Here is a 20,500-nt window from a genome sequence, read left to right as displayed (position 1 = left end):
CACAAAGAACACTGATAGTCCATAGTGTGAACTGTTTATAGAGATATCCAAAATATCTGCATCAAACACTTATAAGAGACCAGAAACTTGGTAATTCTGTATGTGATAATTTCTAACATTTGTGGAAAACCAAGGAATATAATGACATTGGCAGGTTGCTTCTGATGTCGCTGGACAAAGAGACGAAAGAAAAGGATGAGCTCAGGGATTTGGCTCCAGCTCCACAAAAATCTCCTAAGACCCTTAAGTGTGCCTTGAGCCAGAACCTTCTCCCCTGGAGGCACAGGGCTTAGGCATCTGAAAATCAAACACAAGGCTTCTTCATGCTATTGGCTGAATTATAACAAAAATTGAACTCTCAGCCGTGCAGGGTGGCTACCGTTAACGTGGGGGCACTGGTGGGAAAGGATGGGCCCCTGTAAGTTGAAGAGGCTGGAGACAGTGCGCTCCTAACCTCTGAGGAGGCTTGCGTGCCAGCAGACGTGGCCGCCCCATGCCCAGTGGCAGCAGCAGCAGCGTCACCCGCAGTGGTTTTCGCCTTTCCGCCTCTGTCCGAGGGGACTAGCTCTGCATCGCCTAAGGAACGGAGACGGCCTCAGCTGAGGCGGTTGCCAAGCCAGACAATGCTGCTTCTCCTCCAGACCCACCCCCCACCAGCCCTCTTTGCTTCTGGACCTATAACTAGGTTCAGGTAAATCTCAGCAAGTCCCTAAAAGGTGCGAGGTACAAGGTATGACCTGTGAGGAGATGTGCTACACTCCACAAGAGCTACTTGGGTTTTCTAATTTATACAGGAATCTGGGGAGCACGTGTAGGGAGGTACATTAAGGATGTAGGATAATGGCAGAAGGAATATAAAGTTGGATCAGGCCAAATTTGTTGGTAAGGGCTCACTAAGCAGAGATTCTGCCTTTAATGCTGCAGCTTGGGGAGTTAGGAAAGGTGCTAATTGTTTGTTTGTTTGTTTGTTTGACTGACTGAAACATGGGTCAAAGGGTGGCCCACTGTGAGCGAGCTGGGGATGCCTGGTCTCCCTCGGTTTAATGCAGAGGAAGGGATTCAAAGGCCGAGGGCGATTGGAGTACTGGAGTAGATTTCCCATTTAAAACCTACTCACATATACCCATGTTTCCTACTCCTGCTATCCTGCCTCACTCTCTCAGCCTGCACCATGGCCTCATGGGACTACACAGTGAGCAGCTGACAGAGGAAGAGGAGTCTAGGGCCAGGGTTAGTGATGGTTCTGCATGGTACGGAGGCACCGCCCGAAAGTGGACAGCTCTGGCACTACAGCCCCTTTCTGGGACATTCCTGAAGGACTGTGTGGTGAAGGCAAGTCTGCCCAGTGGGCAGAACTTTGGGCAGTGAACCTGGTCGTGCGCTTTGCATGGAAGGAGAATGGCCAGATGTGCAATTATATACCAATTCATAGGCTGTAGCCAATGGTTTGGCTAGATGGTCAGAGACTTGGAAGGAACATGATTGGAAAATTAGTGACAAAGAAATCTGGGGAAGAGGTATGTGGACAGACTTCTCAAGTGGGCAAAGGATGTGCAGATATTTGTGGCCCATGTGAATGCTCACCATGGTGACCTCAGCAGAGGAGGACTTTAATACTCAGGTGGATAGGATGACCATTCTGTGGTTACTAGTCAGCCTCTTTCCCCAGCCACCCCCGTCCTGGTCCAATGGGCTCCTGAAGAAAGTGGCCATGGTGGCAGGGATGGAGGGTACGCCCAGGCTCAGCAACACGGACTTCCACTCACCAAGGCTGACCTGGCTACAGCCACAGCTGAGTGCCCACTCTGCCAGCAGCAGGGACCAACACTGAGCCCCCGTTACTGTACCATTCCCCGGGGAGATCAGCCAGCTATCTGGTGGCAGGTTGATTACATCGGGCCTCTTCTATCACGGAAGGGGCAGCGTTTTCTCCTTACTTGAATAGACACTGAATACTGGAATACTGACACTTACTGGAATAGACACAGGATATGGATTTGCCTTCCCTATGTGCACTGCTTCTGCCAAAACTACCATCTGCAGACTCACAGAATGCCTTATCCACTGTTACGGTGTCCCACACAGAGTTGCTTCTGACCAAGAAACTCACTTCACAGCCAAAGAAGTGCAGCAGTGGGCTCATGCTCAGGAACTTCACTGGTCTCACCATCCTCCCCGCCATCCTGAAGCAGCTGGCTTGATAGAATAGTGGGAGGCCTTCGTTGCAATTACAGTGCCAGTTAAATTACAATACTTTGCAAGTATTGTCATGGTTCTCCAGAAGGCTGTATGTGCTCTGAACACTGCAGCATCCAATATATGGTGCTGTTTGTCCCATAGCAAGGACTCATGGGTCATGGGTCCAGGAACCAAGGGGTGGAAAAGGAAGTGGCACCACTCACCATCACCCCTGGTGACCCACTAGCAAAATTTTTGCTTCCTCCTTCCACAACTTTATGCTCTGCTGGCCTAGGGTTCTTGGTTCTAGAGGGACAAATTCTTCCACTAGGAGACACAGTAATGATTCCATTGAACTGGAAGTTAAGACTGTCACCTGGTCACTTTGGGATCCTCCTGCCCTGAACTGATAGGCTAAGAAGGGAAGTATGGAGTTGGCTGGGGTGATAAGCCCATACCACCAATGAGAAATTGGGCTACTCCCCCACAGTGGAGGGAAGGATGAGTATGTCTGGAATACAGGAGATCCCTTATGTGTCTCTTAGTATTACCCTGCCCTGTAATTAAGGTCAATGGGAAACCACGACAACCCAATCTGGGCAGGACTACAAATGGCCCAGACCCCTCAGGAATGAAGGTTTGTGTCACCACAAAGAACCACAACCAGCTGAGGTGCTTGCTGAAGGCAAAGGGAACACAGAATGGGTTGTAGAAGGAGGTATTAATAGTTGAAATGCCAGCTACAACCACATGACCAGTTACAAAAACAAGAACTGTAATCATCATAAATATTTCCTCCCTACTTTGTTAAGAATATATGTGTGTGTATATACATAGAGTAAACAAATATCTTTGTTTTCATTCCTTTCTCTTACGTAAGATATATCAACTTTATATCAGTAGTTAAGTATTGTTAATTTTACATCATAGTATTTAAGTTATTAGATATCAAGAAAAGAGTAAACACCACCCAAGGACTTTCCCTCCTTTCCTGGGGGAAGGGATTAGTGTCTTTTTAGCTGCATGCAGGATAGCTGGATTATGTTAGGTGGAACCATTACCTCGTTTTGTCTTTATTTGGAGATGAAGTATGTTTAAGGAGATGTGTATTGGTGTCAAGCTGACAAAGGGTGGACTTTGTGATGGTTAATTTTAGGTGTCGACTTTACTAAATTAAGGAAGACCTAGAGAACTTGTAACACATCATTCCTGGGTGTTTCTAAAAGAGACTGCTGTGTCAGTCAGTGGACTGAGTGGGCAAGATCCATTCTCAGTGTGGGCAGGCACCATCTATTTGGTTGGGGGTCCCAGATAGAACACAAAAAGGCAGAGGAAAAGCAAATTCTTGTTTCTCTTCCTGCATCTGGGACACCCTTCTCCTCCTGCCCTTGGACATCAGAACTCCAGTCTCTGTGTCCTTTAGGCTCCAGGACTTAGACCAATGGCACCCCAGGTTCTCAGGCCTTCAGTGTCAGACTGAGAGTTACACCATTGGCTTTTCTGGTTCTGAGGCTTTTGGACTTGGACTGAACCACACTTACCAGCATCCCAGGGTCTCCGGCTTACAGATGGTCTGTCATGGGACTTCTCAGCCTCCATAAGTGCATAAGCTGATTCCCCTAATAAATTCCCTCTCTACATACATACACATCGTATTGGTTCCATCTCTCGGGAGAGCCCTGACAAATACAGATGGGTTGTGGTGCTTACAGGGCCATTAACTGAGCCAAGAGCTGCACAGTTTCTAGTTCTTGGGTAATCTATATCGTGGATTAAAGTTTACTATGGAGAAAAGAAATCATTTTCTCTCCTATTTCTTCAGAATTGTAGAAATGGTGATGATGTGTGTGCATACATTTCTGGTTTCATTTGTAGAACTTGAATCCCGAACATGATTGAAGTAAAGACTGGGGGGAAAAGGCAGAAAGTGTAAATGGGAAGGCAGAAAGCTGGTTGGTGCTAAGACTGAAGCTCTCAGAAATACTGACCAGAGTTACAGAATGGCCTCGACTGAGTCAGGGGTGGTCAGGAGAGCAAGTGAGCAGATGACCTGGGTTAGCTCAGAATTGCTTTGCAATCTCAGGGTCTGGATTCAAATCTCAGTTCTTCTACTTTGAGCAAAGAACTTAACCTCTCTGAAATTCAGTTTTCTCATTGGTAAAATAGAGACATCATAGGGACGTTATGAAAGTTACGAGGATGAAATAAAAACCCTATTAGGTGAGACCATTCCTATAGGGCCTGGCCCTTACACTCGATACTGTTAGGACCTGTTTTCCTTCAGACCTTGAGAATCAAACCCAGATGCCATGTTAGATGGCACCCTCACCTCCCAGTTCTAGAAATCTACTTGAAACATGGGTTTTTGATGCAGCTTTCATTTTGGTGGATATTTCTCTCTCTCTAAATCAAATGCTTTATCTTTTCATGGGGACTGGTTTCCCAGTAGGTACAAACTGGCCGTTAAGCAAAGGATACACTCTGACTAAAAAAGCAAAAGCAACTTCCTGGTGGTCTAGTGGTTAGGAAAAATAAATACAACAGCAATGACAATGCAACAGAAAACCTTGGTTATCTTGGGCAGACACCATTTCTTAGCAATCCAGTTTCATTTACTGAAGAGTTCACTCCAGAGAGACACAGCACGGTTGAAGGGAGAAGCAATGTGAAAACACTTCATGGCCATAACCTTATGTAAACATAAATCTTATCATGAATAAGTACAGAAAATTACATGTTTGATAAATGATAGTGTATCAAAGTTGACAAATCTTCCCCTCTTTCCTGCCTTCTCTGCCCTGGCAGGTCCTGGGGCAGAGCTGGGCTCAACTCAGCTTCTGCTTATCCTTGCTGATTTAACTCAATGAGCCGGCCTGCAAACACAGCTAGGGTTCCGATGATGCAGACAAGCATGAAGACTCCGAGAAGAATGTGGTCCATCACCATCGCAACGTACTTCCACTCCTCGGCCGCCTGGGAGGGAAGAGAGTGTTAGAATTTCCCTAAGGTGGTTACTGGACTCCCAATGTTCATCCTTTGCACCATCTGTGGGCCCTTCAATTTGTAGGTCTCGAAGCCCTCAATATCCTTGGCTGGCATTATGATCTTTATTTCTGAATAGATTATTCACAATGACTTAAAAAGTGGCCTAAAGTTGGTCACCAAGGTACATCTTATCTCTTGAATGCCAACCTACCCGTCAGGCCAAACCCATCCGGCTGCACTCATGCACTTGATCATTTAAACCCAGAGGTGCAGATTACAAGCCGCGAAGCTTACGTTGTTGGACTCCTGGTCTGACTTCATGGTCTCCGCGATGTATTTGACGCCCTCAATGGCACTTTTCACCTCCGGGTGTTTGATCAGCGGAGAGTGGAAGCCCATGGGCGGAGGCCCTGGCTTCCCAGAAATGTCGGAAATATCAATGTCTTCTGTAAAAATCTTTTTGTCTTGCTTTTCTCTGGATGGTCTTTTCATTGTGGAGAAAAACATGATATTTGGGATAGTGTCAATAAAAACCTAACATAAAAAAGAAATCCACAAATGAGAATTACCGGTCAACAGGGCAAGCACCAAACTGTCTTTGAATTAGCAATGTGACCTTGGGCAAGTCATTCAGCTTCTCTGGGCCTCAGCTTCCTTGTCCTTAAAATAAAAGGGCTATACAAGGTTTTCTCTAAGATTCCTTCATATGTCCTCTGGGGCGTGTCAAATTACTGTGGTTAAGTGATGATTCTGTAATGTGAGCGGTTCGCCACTGGAGGGAGCATTTGCGCAGCCATCGACCTCACTAGATGCCAACGGCGGTTAAGCTTCAGGACCCGCTCCAGGCACCGGAAATGCCCCAGCGACTGTCCTTAGGCTCTTATGGTTAAAGGTGGGGCCTCTCCGCCTCAGATACATAAGCTTCCCGTCTCACAAAACAGCTAGACTGTTTTCTTCTGTTTTCCGTTCCTAAACAAACTGAAGCATAGGTTTTGCTAGGAGTCATCTAACAGTCTTTACAGAAACAGGGACTGTTAATCTCCTCCAGAAAGAGTACACTGTAAGTGGTAGTTTCTCTGTCAATTCCTGACAAATATTTTGCATTCTGCACGAAACATCCTGGACTTTAGTGACTCTGTGAAGTTTTATTTTTTAAAAAAGGACATATCGGAAATGTTGCATTTTTAAATTCAATAATGTAAATATTTGATACCAAGTTTCTCACTAAAACTCACTTTTTGACCCTTCCTTATCTAGCCCCTCCCATCTCTGGCCCTAATTCTATTCTCAACAGATGATTTTGCCAGCAAAATATAAGCAAGTCTGTTCACAAATTAGAAGACATACAAACAAGTCTTGAGAATTTCATAGCATTTGAATAACAAGCAATTTATTCATCTTTTCTAATCAAAGAGATTCTTTAAGCTTGAATTTGGAGTGGGTTTTGTTAATTCTGTTTTTCTTCTCTTTCTGGGAAGGCTATACGAGTTATTTATCCCTAGAATGAGGCCAAAGAAAGTTCCTTCCAAAAGTCCCCAAAAGCCCAGAGAGGACTTTCAGTTCCTAAATACCCCCAAGTGTTAGCTAGAAATCCACTGGCAACCTCGAAGGGGAGACCTGTAAGTGTCCCCTGTGTGAAGCCCGCAGGGGCCATGCCCACTCACCTTCCGCACCCACTCAGGCATGACATGGGTGCTGGGTGAGCGGTGGTGCGTGTTGATGACGATGACGGTGATGATGATGGACGCGATGACAAACACCATGGTGAACAGCATGTATTTCCCAATCAAGGGCACAGCACTGGAGGTGGAAGGGATCAGCTCCACAATGACCAGAAGGAACACGGTCAAAGACAGTAAGACAGAGATGCTCAGAGTCATCTTCTCCCCTAGAGAGACAAAAAGGAAACACAACAACCCACCTATGATGGGCTAATTGTGCCTCCCTCCTCCCACCAGCCCCGTCCATTTATATGTTCAAGTCCTAAGCTCTAGGGCCTCGGAATATGACTGTGTTTGGAGAGAGGGGCTTTACAGAGGTAATTAAGTTAAAATGAGGTCATATGGGCTGTGGTGGGGGGAGGGCCAATCCAGTATGACTGGTGTCCTTCTAAGAAGAGGCCATTCGGGTGCAGACAGATACACAGAGGGAAGACCACGTGAGGACACAGGGACAAGATGGCCATCTACAAACCAAGGGGTGAGGCCTCTGAAGAAATCAACCCTGTCAGCATCTTGCTCTTTGACTTCTAGTCTCCAGAACCATGAGAAAATAAATTTCTGTTGTTCAAGCCACCCAGTCTGTGGTATTTTGTTGTGGCAGCCAGGGCAAACAAATTCACCGCCAAAACCCAAGGGTGAGAGACATGTGACAGGCATGTTCTCAAGCATTATTCTAAGGAACTTCTTTTCTGCAAAATTTCCTATGCGATGACCTCTGCACCTTCACTCTACTGCAGGTGGCAAGCATTTTCTTTAGAGGCTACCCAGCAGCAAATACCTACTTCCTCTCATGGCCAGAATTCCATTTCTTGGTGGAACCTGAGGAATCGAGAGGAGTTCTGGGCTGGCAAGTTGGATGTGGGTGGTGGATTTTCTTCTGCAGCAGAATGTATCAAACCTCATAAAACTGAACCACAGTTACCCAGCAGATGGATGGGCAGCCCGGAAGTACATGCATATTTTTCTCATTATGAGAGTAAGCTACAAGACCAAAACCAAGAAAAGGGCAAAATCCAAAAGGCCAAGGACTTCATGGCAACCTGAATGATCTTCTGATAACAATGATTTCATACCGCTCACTTTCATCTATGAGGAAATTCGTCTTCTCACCGATGTCTTGTTTTGTTTTGTTTTTCATTTTAAGGAAGCAGGGATTCCCCTGGCCCTGTAATCTCAGGAGTCTTGACTGGGCAAGCATGGTGACAGGAAGGTTGGGGCTGGCCCCCACTGGGGTATTTTTGTGGGGATTGTCACTGTAGAGAAACTTTGGAAGGGACTTTCCTTGGACTGGTCTTCCTGTTGGTGTTCTGGGAAACCCTTGTGTGGCCCTGCTTCCTAGTGGGGAGCTCTGCCCATACTGGATGCTTCCAGATGGTAGCAAAGAATTACGTACAGGATACAGAGTAGATGCAAACAAGAAATTGTTAATTCTACCTGGTGTGTAGGAAACCCTTCAAAAGTGAAAAAGAAGACAGAATTATAAATACAAAATATTTACCAAGTTATGTAAGATTTCTGGATTAATTATAATGATAATAATAGCTAACACTTATCAAGCATGGTCATTGTCCTAAATGCTTTTCAAGCATCAATCTTTATAATATTTAGACACTCTGATTAGATTTCATAATGCCCTGACGGTGTTTCCTCTATTCACTTTAAGAAGTTCCATTTGATTAGAAAGTTGAAAAAAGATTTGTGTTTGTGATCATTTGTTTAAAAACAAGTACATTCACTAGAACACGCATTCTGTGGGGCGAGGCACTTCCTGTCTAATTCTCTACTGTCTGCCTGCACTAACAGTTGTTCAACAAATATTTGTTGAATGAGTGAATGAATAACCTTTTTTCCTTGTTGGCAAGTTGGATTTCAGCTTTTGTGGGTTTTTAAAAAAATCATTGTGATAAAATTGCTACCTGGTGTACATTTGAGGACTGTCTGTACCAAAAATTGTTTATGAGTAGTAACTTGCTGGCAGGCCTACGAGTACCCTTTTCCGCTTCTTGGTAGATTGTTGGTGTTTGATGAAATTATGTCGCAGATGTGATTACTCAGTAGGAAGTGAGTGAGTTGTCCAGGCTGATATGTGAGAAAGAATGGCCCCTTGGAAGGTGTGGTCTGGAAAACAGACACGCAAGAGCTGTTTCATATTTTCAAGTGACAAACAATCGGTAAAGGAGCAAGACCTGGATTAGTCAGTACATAGAAAGTGACTTCACAGGGGCATGAAAAGCACCTGTGATCACACACCTTGGCCAGGACATTTCTGGGCACACAGTTGGTATTCAGCAAATAGGTGTTGGTGGTTAATTCACTTTAACTAGACTGAGCTGTGCATCTTTAGGGTCATGTTCAGCTCTCTGCCTGCTCTGGATGTCTGCCCCAGCTGTGAACTCCACCCACAGTGACTTTCCCTGCTGCACATGGCCGCTCAGTAAATCCATCCTCCCGGTGATGACGATCTGGTCTCTGCCTGTTTGTTAGCACATGATTATTTCTGGCTTTCCCCAAAATAACAGCATGAGAGCCATCAGTGCCAGCAGCGGCAGTCATGGCAACCGCACCCACCTGAGTCTGTGGGCAGGTAGAACACCAGGCCGGTTAAGAAAGAGAAGAGCAGGCAGGGGATGATGACGTTGACGATGAAGTAGAGCGGCAGGCGCTGCATGACGAAGTGGTAGGTGATGTCCAGGTAGGGGGTGTTTGGGCAGCAGGAGTAGAACACCCAGTGCTTCCAGCCACGGGACTCCTTGATCACCCACTCCCCGCTCTCCATGAAGTTGCTCAGGTCTGGCTTGTCGCTTTCCTGCGAAGTGAAATGAGATTTGGAGATCCCAGCCACTTCACCCCGAGGAGGAGCGGGGTTTCACATCAGCAGTGACAAGGCCTCAGGCTCCAGCTCTGTGGGTCACATACCCAGAGGGACGACCCTGGGCCACTACTGCTTTGGGGTCTTAGGTTCCTTTCCTGTAACATAAGGGGGTTTGGACTATTGGCATTCTCCAGTTTGGCTATACGTTCAAGTCACCCGGGGGCTTTAAAACATGTTGGTGCCCTCGCCCCACCCTTGGCTGATTAAATCAGAATTCTGGGCATGGGGAATCCACTTAAGCTCCCAGTTAATTGTCAAGTGCAGCACATCGAGAAGCCTCCCAACCAATCAGAGCCATCCAGCTAGATGAGTCCCAAGTTGAACTGGTGCTGAGAGCCTGTGCTTATCCAGGCTAAGCTGGAAATCTGAATCACACTTTTCCTGAAACCAACCTCATCCCATGCAGTCACCACGTACCGGGTTGATGGCCACCACAGAGCCATCATAGGTCCAGGTGCCCAGCTTCATGCTGCAGTTCTGTTCATCAAAGGGAAAGTGGGTGACGATGATCTCACAGTAGCTTTTAAAGATGGCCGGAGGTGTCCACGTGATGTGGCCAGTGTAGTCCAGGAGCACTTTGGTGAACTTGACAATGGCGAAGTCACCGTCTGCACTACAGTTGGGATAAAAGAGGAAAATGGCTCCAAGTGACAGACGAGCCTTCCATTCTGCTTGGGGATCTTAACAGGAGACAGCTGTTAATTATTCAGGCACTAATTATAGAAGCTTTCTTTTGGGCAGTGTCACTTTTTATCTATTGCAATGTTTCCCAAATTTGATAATAAGAGTTACTGGGGTCCTTTTTAAAAATGCAGATTCCTGCATACTGTCTAAATAAGCCCCAAACCAGAATATCTGGGAAGAATGTGAGAACCTACAGTTTTAAAGAAATAACAGGTAACACGGGTCCACTGCACCCCAGATTTTTTTTCCAGTCCTCAGTAGTATTTGTAATATTAATCTCCATTTAGCCACTCCTTGGTATACTTTGAGAGTTAATTGGGAAAAACCCCAGGAATTTTAAATTAAAGCACCTGCAGTGGCTCATTACTGTGACAAGCAGGCTAGGGGAGGAGTCCACTACCTTTTCAAGAACTGTTTAGAACTCAGTGAGGTGGGTCACAAACTCAGATGCCGCCAGGGCGGGCGGGTGAGGACAGTGCTGAACAGAGAGCCCCTCCTCTCAGGAAAGCGCCACCCCGCAGGCTGTCCCTGGTGTCCACGTGGGGGTGAGGGCCCAGTGTGGCCAGGTATCTGGATTCTTCTTCAGAAGTTGGAAATCTAGATTTATTTTTTAACTCAAAAATTTCCAGGTTTTTAAATGTTGGATTTTTCTAGAGTTTTAAAAACTCCAGATTTTAATGTGATATTTCCCCATTTTCAAATGTTGGTGATAATTTCTTATTTATAAAAAACACCATGGGAGTTACTAAAAATAATAAGCCACTTGTGCAGGCCCTACTGGGTGGGCAGCTTACTCCTTCTGTAAACAGCAGGTGTCCAGGGACTCGGCAGAGAGCAGGGCGTGAGAATAGATGTTGGACGCGTGGGGTGGGGTGGGGCCGGCCTCAGTGGGGTTTCAGGGACTTAATGTCATGTGTTGGTCCCTCATGTCATAAATCAAGAGGTTTTCTTCCCATTGATTTTTCCTTGGGCCTGAAGTGGGGGCGTTTTATCAGAAAACTGTGTGGCACTGGTTGTTCCCAAAAGAACCTCACAGAGCAGAGAGTCATAGGCTGGTCAGAGTCCGTCCCTGTAAGCAGGAGAGACGGGGTTCTCTCCATCAGGGTGTTCCTGAGTGTGTCAAGAGGACCAGAGGGTCATAGTTGCTTCCCTCAGATTCTTGCTGAAAGAGAAACTGAACACAAGGTAGTCTGCTTCACCAGCCCATTTGTCCAAAAAGGTTACACAAATGATTGGATAATTTGGCTCAAGCTTGAATGGACAATATGTGGTAGAAAATCAAGGCTGATTGATTGGGGAGGGACCATCTTAAAGGGTATCATTTTCATTCCCTACCCCTGTTACCTCCCCTAAGTCTGCCAGGACACACAGCTTGCTTGACTCCTGACACATGTTATATGAAGTCAGACCACAAATCCTCCCAGCCGGTGTCAAATGCTCCTGCCTGGGAACGATGCTCTTTGAAAGGAACATTCCCTGACAAATGAAGGGCGTATGATAATGAAAGTGTCATTAAACCAGAGTGTCTTGAGTCGCATTCTAATTTCACAACATGCAGTCTGTCTCTGGGCCCAGTGGATGGGTAATGTAGGTGTCCCTGGCTGTCAGCAGCGCTTGGTGTCAGGGTGGCGTTCAGGATGTGATGAATAGCAACCCCGGAAGGTTCAGACCTATTTGGTAGGGAGGATATTTGATTCCAGGGAACTCAGACAGATGACATTTGGGTGGTATGGTTGCTGCATGCCCTTCAGGAGCTCTTGGGGGTTAAATGTCCCCCACCCTCAGTCCAGATTCAATTTGGCTCTGATAATCGTTTCTCATCATGACATGAGACACCATATGGCACCCCTAGTCTGTCGACTTGGCTCTTGGTTTTTAAGGCTTATTTAACGTTAACAGTGGTGAGAAGCACTCCGGTGTGCAGCCCTTGCACTAGGGCACTTGGCCCCCTGCCCCAAGGGCTCCCCGTCCCTTCCCTGTCCGTTTTGCTTACTTGTTATAGAGAACAATGTCTGGGCGCCAGATCTTTTCCGATGGAATGTGAATTTTTTTAACACCACCATAATCATCTGGATTCCATTTTAGGTTGTAATCCACCCATTGCTAGAAACAAAGACATTTAAAATCTAGGGTTATCGAGAGCCCTGAGGGGCATGACAATTCAGATATTGGCAGAAATTGTGCTTGGGTAAGAAAAGTTTGATTCAGAATTCAGCTTTCATTTTAGTAAACAAGAACAGCGAACATATAGTGCTGACTGTATACAGGTACTGTTCCAAGCCCTCTAACTATTCTATTAATAATTCATTTAGCCCTCGCAATCCTATGAGGTCAGAGCGATTATTGGCTCCATTTTACAGATGAGGAAACAAAGGCACCCCCAAGTCATGCAGCTGGGAGGTGGCAGATCCATGATGTTACACTGTCTGCCCCCAGGAAAGGAGAATGACCCTAGTGTGAACATTTTCCTCAAGTAGGCATCACTGTTTTTAAATAGTATTATATGTTTTCTTACATTATAAAAGGTTGAGCATCCAAAATCTGAAATCTAAAATGTTCCAGAATCCTTCTGAGCACCAACATGACACTCAAAGGAAATGCTCATTGGAGGATTTCAGATTTTCAGATTAGGTACACTCAACTGGTAAGTATATGAAAATATTCCAAAATCTGAAAAAGCTGGAAATCCAAAACACTTCTGGTCCCCAGCATTTCACGTAAAAGGTACTCAACCTGTATATGTCCAGTGCAGCAAAGTTGGATAACACAATGTCAATGGGTTGAATTGTGTCCCCTAAAATTCATACTGAAGTCCTAATCCACAGTACTTCAGAAAGTGACCTTGTTTGGAGATAGGTTCTTTACAGAGGTAAATTAAAATGAGAGGCCGGGCGCGGTGGCTCACGCCTGTAATCCTAGCACTCTGGGAGGCCAAGGCGGGAGGATCCCTTGAATTTAGCAGTTCGAGACCAGCCTGAGCAAGCGTGAGACCCCATCTCTACTAATAACAAAAAAAATTAGCCGGGCATGGTGGTGTGTGCTTGTAGTCCCAGCTACTCAGGAGGCTGAGGTAGGAGGATCACTTGAGCCCAGGAGTTTGAGGTTGCTGTGAGCTAGGCTAATGCCACTGCACTCCAGGCTGGGCAACAGCGTGAGACTCTGTCTCAAAAAAATAAATAAATAAAAGGTTAAAATGAGGTCATTAAGGTAGACCCTCATCCAATATGACTGGTTTCCTTATAAAAAGGGGAAATTTAAACATATTTACATATATATGTATATCCCACACACGTACACAGGGAGAACCATGTATATGTGAAGATAGTCACCTACAAGCTGAGGAGAGAGGCCTGGGACAGAACCTTCCCTCATGTCCCTTAGAAGGAACCAACCCTGCCAACTCCTTGACTTTGGACTTCTAGTTTCCAGAGCTATAAGATGATAACTGTCTGTTGTGTAAGTCGCTCAGTTTATAGTACTTTGTTACGACAGCCCTAGCAAACTAATGCACACAGAAAAGGCCAAAGTAAAAACATATAAACAAAACCCAAACAGGATCCATTCTCCCACCATCCCAAAATACTTCATTTCAGCATTTGGGTGTATAACCCTGCTACCCAAATTGACTTCCCATGGGCCCCAGCTAATTTCAGGGTGAATAAAAATGACTAAAATGCAATTATCTAGCTGAATTACCTGTTTCAGACGAACATTGGTTGTCACGATCTGATTTACTTCATCCTGGAAAAAGATAAGGCCCCATCTTTAGGCGGTTGGGGGAGCCAAGGGGAGGAGGCCTTGGGGTGCGGGTGCGCGGGGGCCCCGAGCCCTCTTGTCTCACCACGTTGATGAGCTGTATCAGCTGCAGGCCCACAGTGACCTCCACGATCTGGCGGTGGTCTTCCACTGGCCGGACCACGCTGCTGTAGTCTTTAAATAGCTTTGCCACCAGACGGGTCTCATGTTCGGAGCCCAGGACGAGGCCAGCTGAGACAGCAAATGACACACACACTGTCAGATTCCGCTCCCCAGCTCTGTGCACATGAACGTGAGGAATTAGAGCCTAACTAGCTGATGGAAGGCATACAGGCCCCTTGTGGAAGGGCTCCCAAATGCAGCTACGGTTGCCTTACGTTCCTTTCCAAGCACAGTTGCTGCTGTGGTCCCTTACCAGGCAACAGTGTGCCAGATTGTCACAACACTTGTCCTCTGGACAGGTGACATTCCTTAATATAGCCCCAGGCTTAATCAAGTTTGGCAGGTACACACACACACACACACACACACACACACACACACACACAAATGTCCACAGAAAAGCCAATCTCAGTATTTCCGAGTCTTGTCGTGCTGTAATGAAATCTTGGACTGGCTGGCCTCAGGTCTCATGAACAGCCAAAACTAGATGCTGGCTCACATCCACTAGGCAGGCCATAGTTAACAAAGTGGAAAATAACTAGGATTGGTGGTGTGGAGAAACTGAAACTTTGTTGCTGGTGGGAATATAAAATGGCATTTCCTTAACAAGTTTAACAGAGTTACCACATGATCTGGCAATTCCACTCCTAGGTACATACCCCAAAGAATACAGCATTATTTACAATAGTCGAAAGGTGAAAACAACTCAAGTGTCCATCAACAGATAAATGGATGAACAAATTGTGATACATCCATACAATTGAGCCATAAAAAGGAATGACACACTGATACATGATACAACATGCTCGAACCTTGAACGCATTATGCTGAGTGAAAGAAGCCAGACACAAAGGGGCACATCTTGTATGATTTCATTCATGTAAAATATCCAGAATAGAGGCCGGGCACGGTGGCTCATGCCTGTAATCCTAGTACTCTGGGAGGCCAAGGCAGGAGGATCGCTTGAGGTCAGGAGTTCGAGACCAGCCTGAGCAAGAGTGAGACCCTGTCTCTACTAAAAATAGAAAAAATAGAAAGAAATTATCTGGCCAACTAAAAAAATATATATAGAAAAAATTAGCCGGGCATGGTGGTGCATGCCTGTAGTCTCAGCTACTCGGGAGGCTGAGGCAGTAAGATCACTTAAGCCCAGGAGTTTGAGGTTGCTGTGAGCTAGGCTGAAGCCACGGCACTCACTCTAGCCCAGGCAAAAAAGCGAGACTCTGTCTCAAAAAAAAAAAAAAAAAAAAAGTGCATTGCGGACTGTCTGGGAACCCTCACAACTGCATGTACACTGTTCCTACGAGAAAATGAGTTCCAAATTCCAACAAGGCCCTTATGAAGGATCTTTGTAACTGAAGCCTTGCATGGATTGAGGACTGCCTGTTCAGGGCGGGAGAGGAAGCAGACACACGATCCCTTGCCCCGATCCGTGTAACCAGATCTCCCCTTTCCGCAGGCTTTTGCTGAAGCCACCGTGACTTCTCCTTGGGCCAAGGGAACCTGAAAATTGGATGAATGAGATGCTTGCCCTTTTTGCTCAGTAGTATTAACTTATCACCTCTAAGATAAATTATTATTTTTCTTTATTATTTTTCTCCTTGAGTCCTACATTTGGAAGAGTTTCTCAACAAAGTAACTGTGAAAAGAAGTAATTGCTTTTTCTATTTTTATTAGTCAATAAAAATAATAGCTAACACATCCAACCTTTTATGTGCCAGACACACTTCTCTGTGCTTTGTATATACTTACTCTTTCAATCCTCAAGTGGATGAGGTAGGTACTATTATTGTCCCCACTTTACAGATGAGGAAATTGAGGCTCAGAGAGTTTAAGTGACTTGCCCAGATTTCATAAGTGGTGGAGCCAGGATTCAAATACAAAGCCTATTTTCTCAACCACTCTTTTTCACCCAGAACTTTGGGTCTGCATAAATTGCAACATTATGCAGTAAGTCGGTGCATTTTTATCCCCCCAACGTGTATGTTTTGATTATCCCATAGAGCTTTATTAAACCCCCTGTTTATATTATTGGATCCTTACAATGATCCCACGAGGTAAGTGTTCACTCCTACTTTGCAGATGAGGGAACTGAGGTACAGAGAGCTAAGTGATGTATTTATGGCTCCAGTGTTCACTCCTACTTTGCAGATGAGGGAACTGAGGTACAGAGAGCTAAGTGATGTATTCATGGCTCCCCAGCTTGTTGGAGGTGGGACTGTAAGCAGAGGCTCTTTGCCTCCTCTCTAAAGGGAAATGTATCATTTCCATTTGGATATTTGAGCTTTCAATGTAGCTTAAATATCTTCATTGTTACCTTCATGGACCCTATGTAGGGAACCCCTGAGCCAGCCTACCTCTATGTTTCTAGTTTCCCAAGTTTTCTGAACCCTAAAGTTTCTAAGGGCACCCAAGTTGCCCAACCATGCAGAGCCTTCACATGGCCTCTCCTTAAAACATCTGCATTCGAGGATGTTCCAAGGGACAGTGTTGTTCAAAGACCCAGTCTCTGCAGCCACCCCATTGAGCCCCTGGGCCCTAGCGATCCTTCTGTCCTCCACGCCTTGTCTGTCCCACGCCCCATCCACTCCAGGTGGGGGCTGGAGGTGGGAAAGGATCACTGAGTGCCTTGGACACAGAGTTGGAAGCTGTTGCTTTGGCATTGCTCAGTCATTTTTCAGTGACTGTTTATTCCAATTTGATAGGAAGAACATACTAGAAATCAATGGCTAGAGCAGATGGTCAGCATTATGTAGCAGGAAAATTATGCAGGCCAACCCTCTGGTCCACTAAGGAGAAGGGGAAGCAGGGGAAGGAGGCACGGCCAGCAGTCCAGCCCGTCACCGCCTCCTCTCCCACCCTAGCTGGTAACAAGGTGCCTTGTTCCTCCCATAAGCAATTTCTGAGGAAGTCTCCATTTCTTAGATTGATTTCATCGATATTCTTTTCTTTTTTCCTCTCCAAAGCAGGATAGAGTGACGGAAAATTTACAGGACTTGAAGTCATAACTCTATGATTCCCTTCCCAACTCCCAAATGGTCTGGAGAGTCGGACCAGTTCTTCATGGATTCAACAAATCACAGTAAATACTTTTCATAAAAACATAGGGTGTAAATAAATAAATGTGCAGATAAACAATTCAGTAATGTCCAATCTCCCTTTTTAGCAAAATTATATTTATAATCTTTATTCAGTTGGTGGTAATATTCATTCATCAAATATTTGTTGAGCGTTTACTGCATGCAAAGCATTGTTTTAGGAGCTTTGAGATGTTCAAAGGTGAATCTGACATAAATCCTGTCTTCCTACCCTCATGGAGATTAGCATTTGTCATTTACATAAATAACTGTGAACAAATGGGAAAGTCCTATGCCATAAGAAAGGTGGCAGTGAAGTTCTTGGGATTCCATAGGCGGAAGAGAGGAAAAAGTTAAAATGAAAAGTGCCATATAAATAGAACAGACATTTTTATGTGTTAAGCTAACACAGGAAAAATGACCCTGATATAAATGAGAAGTTTGCCCATGAAGGACTGATTCTTAGTAGGGGAACTCAACCACAATTTCAAAATGTTCTTCTTGTACCATACTGGTTCAATCTGTATTTTTATGTAGGAAACAGCCCCTAGGTTAGGCAAAAGGAAATTTTGAACAGTTACTAGTCACTGTGGATAGTTCTTATTTTAATTTGTTGCAGTGTCTCTTGCTACCTTTGACAATTTTGGTCTGTGTTTTCTGACTGTGCATATAACAGACTGACTCTCCAACTGATCACATTCCAAAATTCATAAACTAAGTGACCTTGGGTGGATCAGTTCATGTCTTTCATCTTCGGTTTCCTTATAATAAAAAACTGAGGATGTTGGACTGTGGGTCTAGCTCTAAATTTCTATGAACCACCCATGGGAATGGATATCAGCAAACTCCAGGCTTGATCTAAATACATACTACATACTTCTTTTAAGAGATAATCATGCATTTTTGGAGGTCTTTGGTGTCTTAAGGGATCTCCTAAGTATTTTTATATGGAAACATATCATTTAAGAATTTTCATTGAGTGTGGTGTTTGTACACACACACACACACACACACACACACACACACCAGGCTAGCTTTGGTTGGATCAAGTCCAAATCCCACAGGATATAATTTATCTGAGTTTAGGCTATTTCCCTCAACTCTACTCTTGAAAAAAATTAATAATAAAGTTCTTTACCTCTTGCCCAGCAGGCCTGTGTTTGTCAGAGAAATATTAGAAAAGAGAAATCACAGGATGTCAGCCACCTTGTTTCTCAGTTGGGATGATATCACCAGTAAACTTTTATATGAAGCAATCAGCAAACATCTCCTGTTTCCCTCTACCGGAAGCTTGGGACTCAGGATAGTGTTTCGGCTGCTGTGCTGTGACACATTCCAGAGTAGAATGCAGGCCAAGGGCTGTGTGGGTTTTATAGTTTCAATTCAAACCCAAACCTACATACAGTAACATCCTTAAAAAAAGTAGACAGGAATGCATTCATATGGAATTTTTTTTAACTTCAGAAGTTTTAAAAAATTACATTTCTATCTCTATGGAGAGAGTTTAGTTACAGTTATTAACAGGTTTCTGTCTCCAGCACATGTAGCTGTCAATCAGTCCTCTTCATTGTTGGAATTCTCCTAGAGCAGTAAGAGAACTTGTTAACTATATTGTTTGTGATTATAAGTCACAGCTCTAAGGCCCGGTAGTTGTTCAAACATGAAGGCAGCCCCAGGCTGCTACAGTGGTCTACAGGTGGGCCAGGTTCTGCAAGTGGTGCTGAGTGCTCATTTGGGTGAGTTGGGTGCCAGGCACTAGTGGAGGGAGAGACCTGCATGTCTACCTTATAGCTTTTGACACAAACTAAAAATCTTTATCTAAAAACCCAATGGAGCCAACATCAGAAAGAAACAGACAGAGGCCTTGCCATTCTGCATTCCCATCAAAGAAGCAAGACTTTGGTTTGGGGGTCTCTAGTGCTTCAGCCTCAGACAGAGCCCTCTCCCCAACCCAACCCCAGCACTTACCTGAGCAGAGGCCAAGGAGCAGGAGGAGAGGCCGGGGCTCCATGGGCTGTGGGCGCTGGTGTGGACCGGTGGCAGAGTGGTGGCCTGTGCTGCTCACTGGCACTCTCTGGCTGGACGCTTCGCTGCTAGAGGGTTTGGAAAGTGAGTCGGCTCAGTGGAGCTATTGTTTTACACCACCTGTTTGCTGCAGTGACAGCTGGGCTGCCCACAGCCCTGGAGCCCAGGAAGTCACTGCGGGCCTGACACTATTACAGATGTGCCTCGCTTTACACAATTGCTGTAATCTCGGCAAGTTGAGTATGAACTGCATTACAATTTAAATGCACCATGAGTCAGATCTTAATGAAAAAAGAGTAAGGAAAAAATTATTTTGAATGGTGAGCAACCCCCTCCCTTTTGTGTAAACCAGAACTTCATCTCTGTGGGTTGATTTGATGAGGGTCATTTGGTCTGAGTAGACAGCTGTTTATGCTAAACCACAGAAGTCCACATTCTGCAAACATGGAAATTCATTTCCTCTGCTTCAGTGTTAGGCCTGGGGCTTTTGTGACGGCATGAATCCCAGACAAGTGTGGCTGGTGTTGAATCTGCTGCAAAGAGTCCCCCGTGTTTGAGTGGGTTTGGTTTTTAACAAAGATGGCTTCTTCCATAAAACTGGCTTTACACCCCCCACCCCCAGGTGGCTGTTCCAACCCCTGTCTGTGTACTAGGCAGGACCTGTCGCATGGGGGCTATTAGCTGGAGCAAATCGCCCACCTCCCCAGTACTGCTATTTGAGTGAAGAGTAATTACCGGGACACAGTGTCCCACCACACCAGCAGTTGTGCCACGTTCCTGCTTCCTCCCATCATTCCTCTGCCTACTCTCGCTCAGGGAAGCAAAGAATGGAGTGGTTCCCCTTTTCAATTCCTTTGTTTAAAAAACACCCTAAGAAACAGCAGTTTGTAATTGCTAAGTTTGAGGAGTATTTTTACCCAAACCGAGCTGCTTTGCCGGGTTTGAAGTGGGTTCACGGAGGGAAGCAGTTCGAGATACCCTGCTTGTTCCTTCTCTGACTCCTTCCCAACTGGATTGGGTGAGAAAGGTCTCTCCTCTCA

At 45.3% G+C, this 20,500-nt stretch overlaps 1 protein-coding gene across 1 annotated transcript; it reads right to left on the bottom strand.

The window, feature by feature from the left end:
• Nucleotides 1–4,733: 4,733 nt before the first annotated feature.
• On the bottom strand, nucleotides 4,734–16,681 carry CHRNA1 (cholinergic receptor nicotinic alpha 1 subunit). The gene is made up of 9 exons (XM_045560286.1): nucleotides 16,676–16,681; nucleotides 14,282–14,503; nucleotides 14,137–14,181; nucleotides 12,434–12,543; nucleotides 10,174–10,369; nucleotides 9,453–9,690; nucleotides 6,828–7,051; nucleotides 5,458–5,697; nucleotides 4,734–5,151 (listed from the first exon to the last, which is right to left on the bottom strand). The coding sequence occupies exons 1-9, from the start codon at nucleotides 16,679–16,681 to the stop codon at nucleotides 5,020–5,022; spliced, it is 1,413 nt and encodes a 470-aa protein (XP_045416242.1). The 3' UTR covers nucleotides 4,734–5,019.
• Between the last annotated feature and the right edge of the window lie 3,819 nt (nucleotides 16,682–20,500).

Source organism: Lemur catta, chromosome 8 (genome assembly GCF_020740605.2).
Source record: "Lemur catta isolate mLemCat1 chromosome 8, mLemCat1.pri, whole genome shotgun sequence".
Lineage (NCBI taxonomy): Eukaryota > Metazoa > Chordata > Mammalia > Primates > Lemuridae > Lemur > Lemur catta.
The sequence above is the reverse complement of the archived record's forward strand: the minus strand, read 5'-3'. Positions and strand labels throughout refer to the sequence as shown.

Excerpts from the sequence above, each read along its gene's own strand:
- CHRNA1 (XM_045560286.1), bottom strand. Across the intron at positions 5,698-6,827 it reads TGCCTGAGTGGGTGCGGAAG|GTTTTTATTGACACTATCCC; the intron begins GTGAGTGGGCAT and ends TTTTTATGTTAG. Across the intron at positions 5,152-5,457 it reads CAGACCAGGAGTCCAACAAC|GCGGCCGAGGAGTGGAAGTA; the intron begins GTAAGCTTCGCG and ends CTTCCCTCCCAG.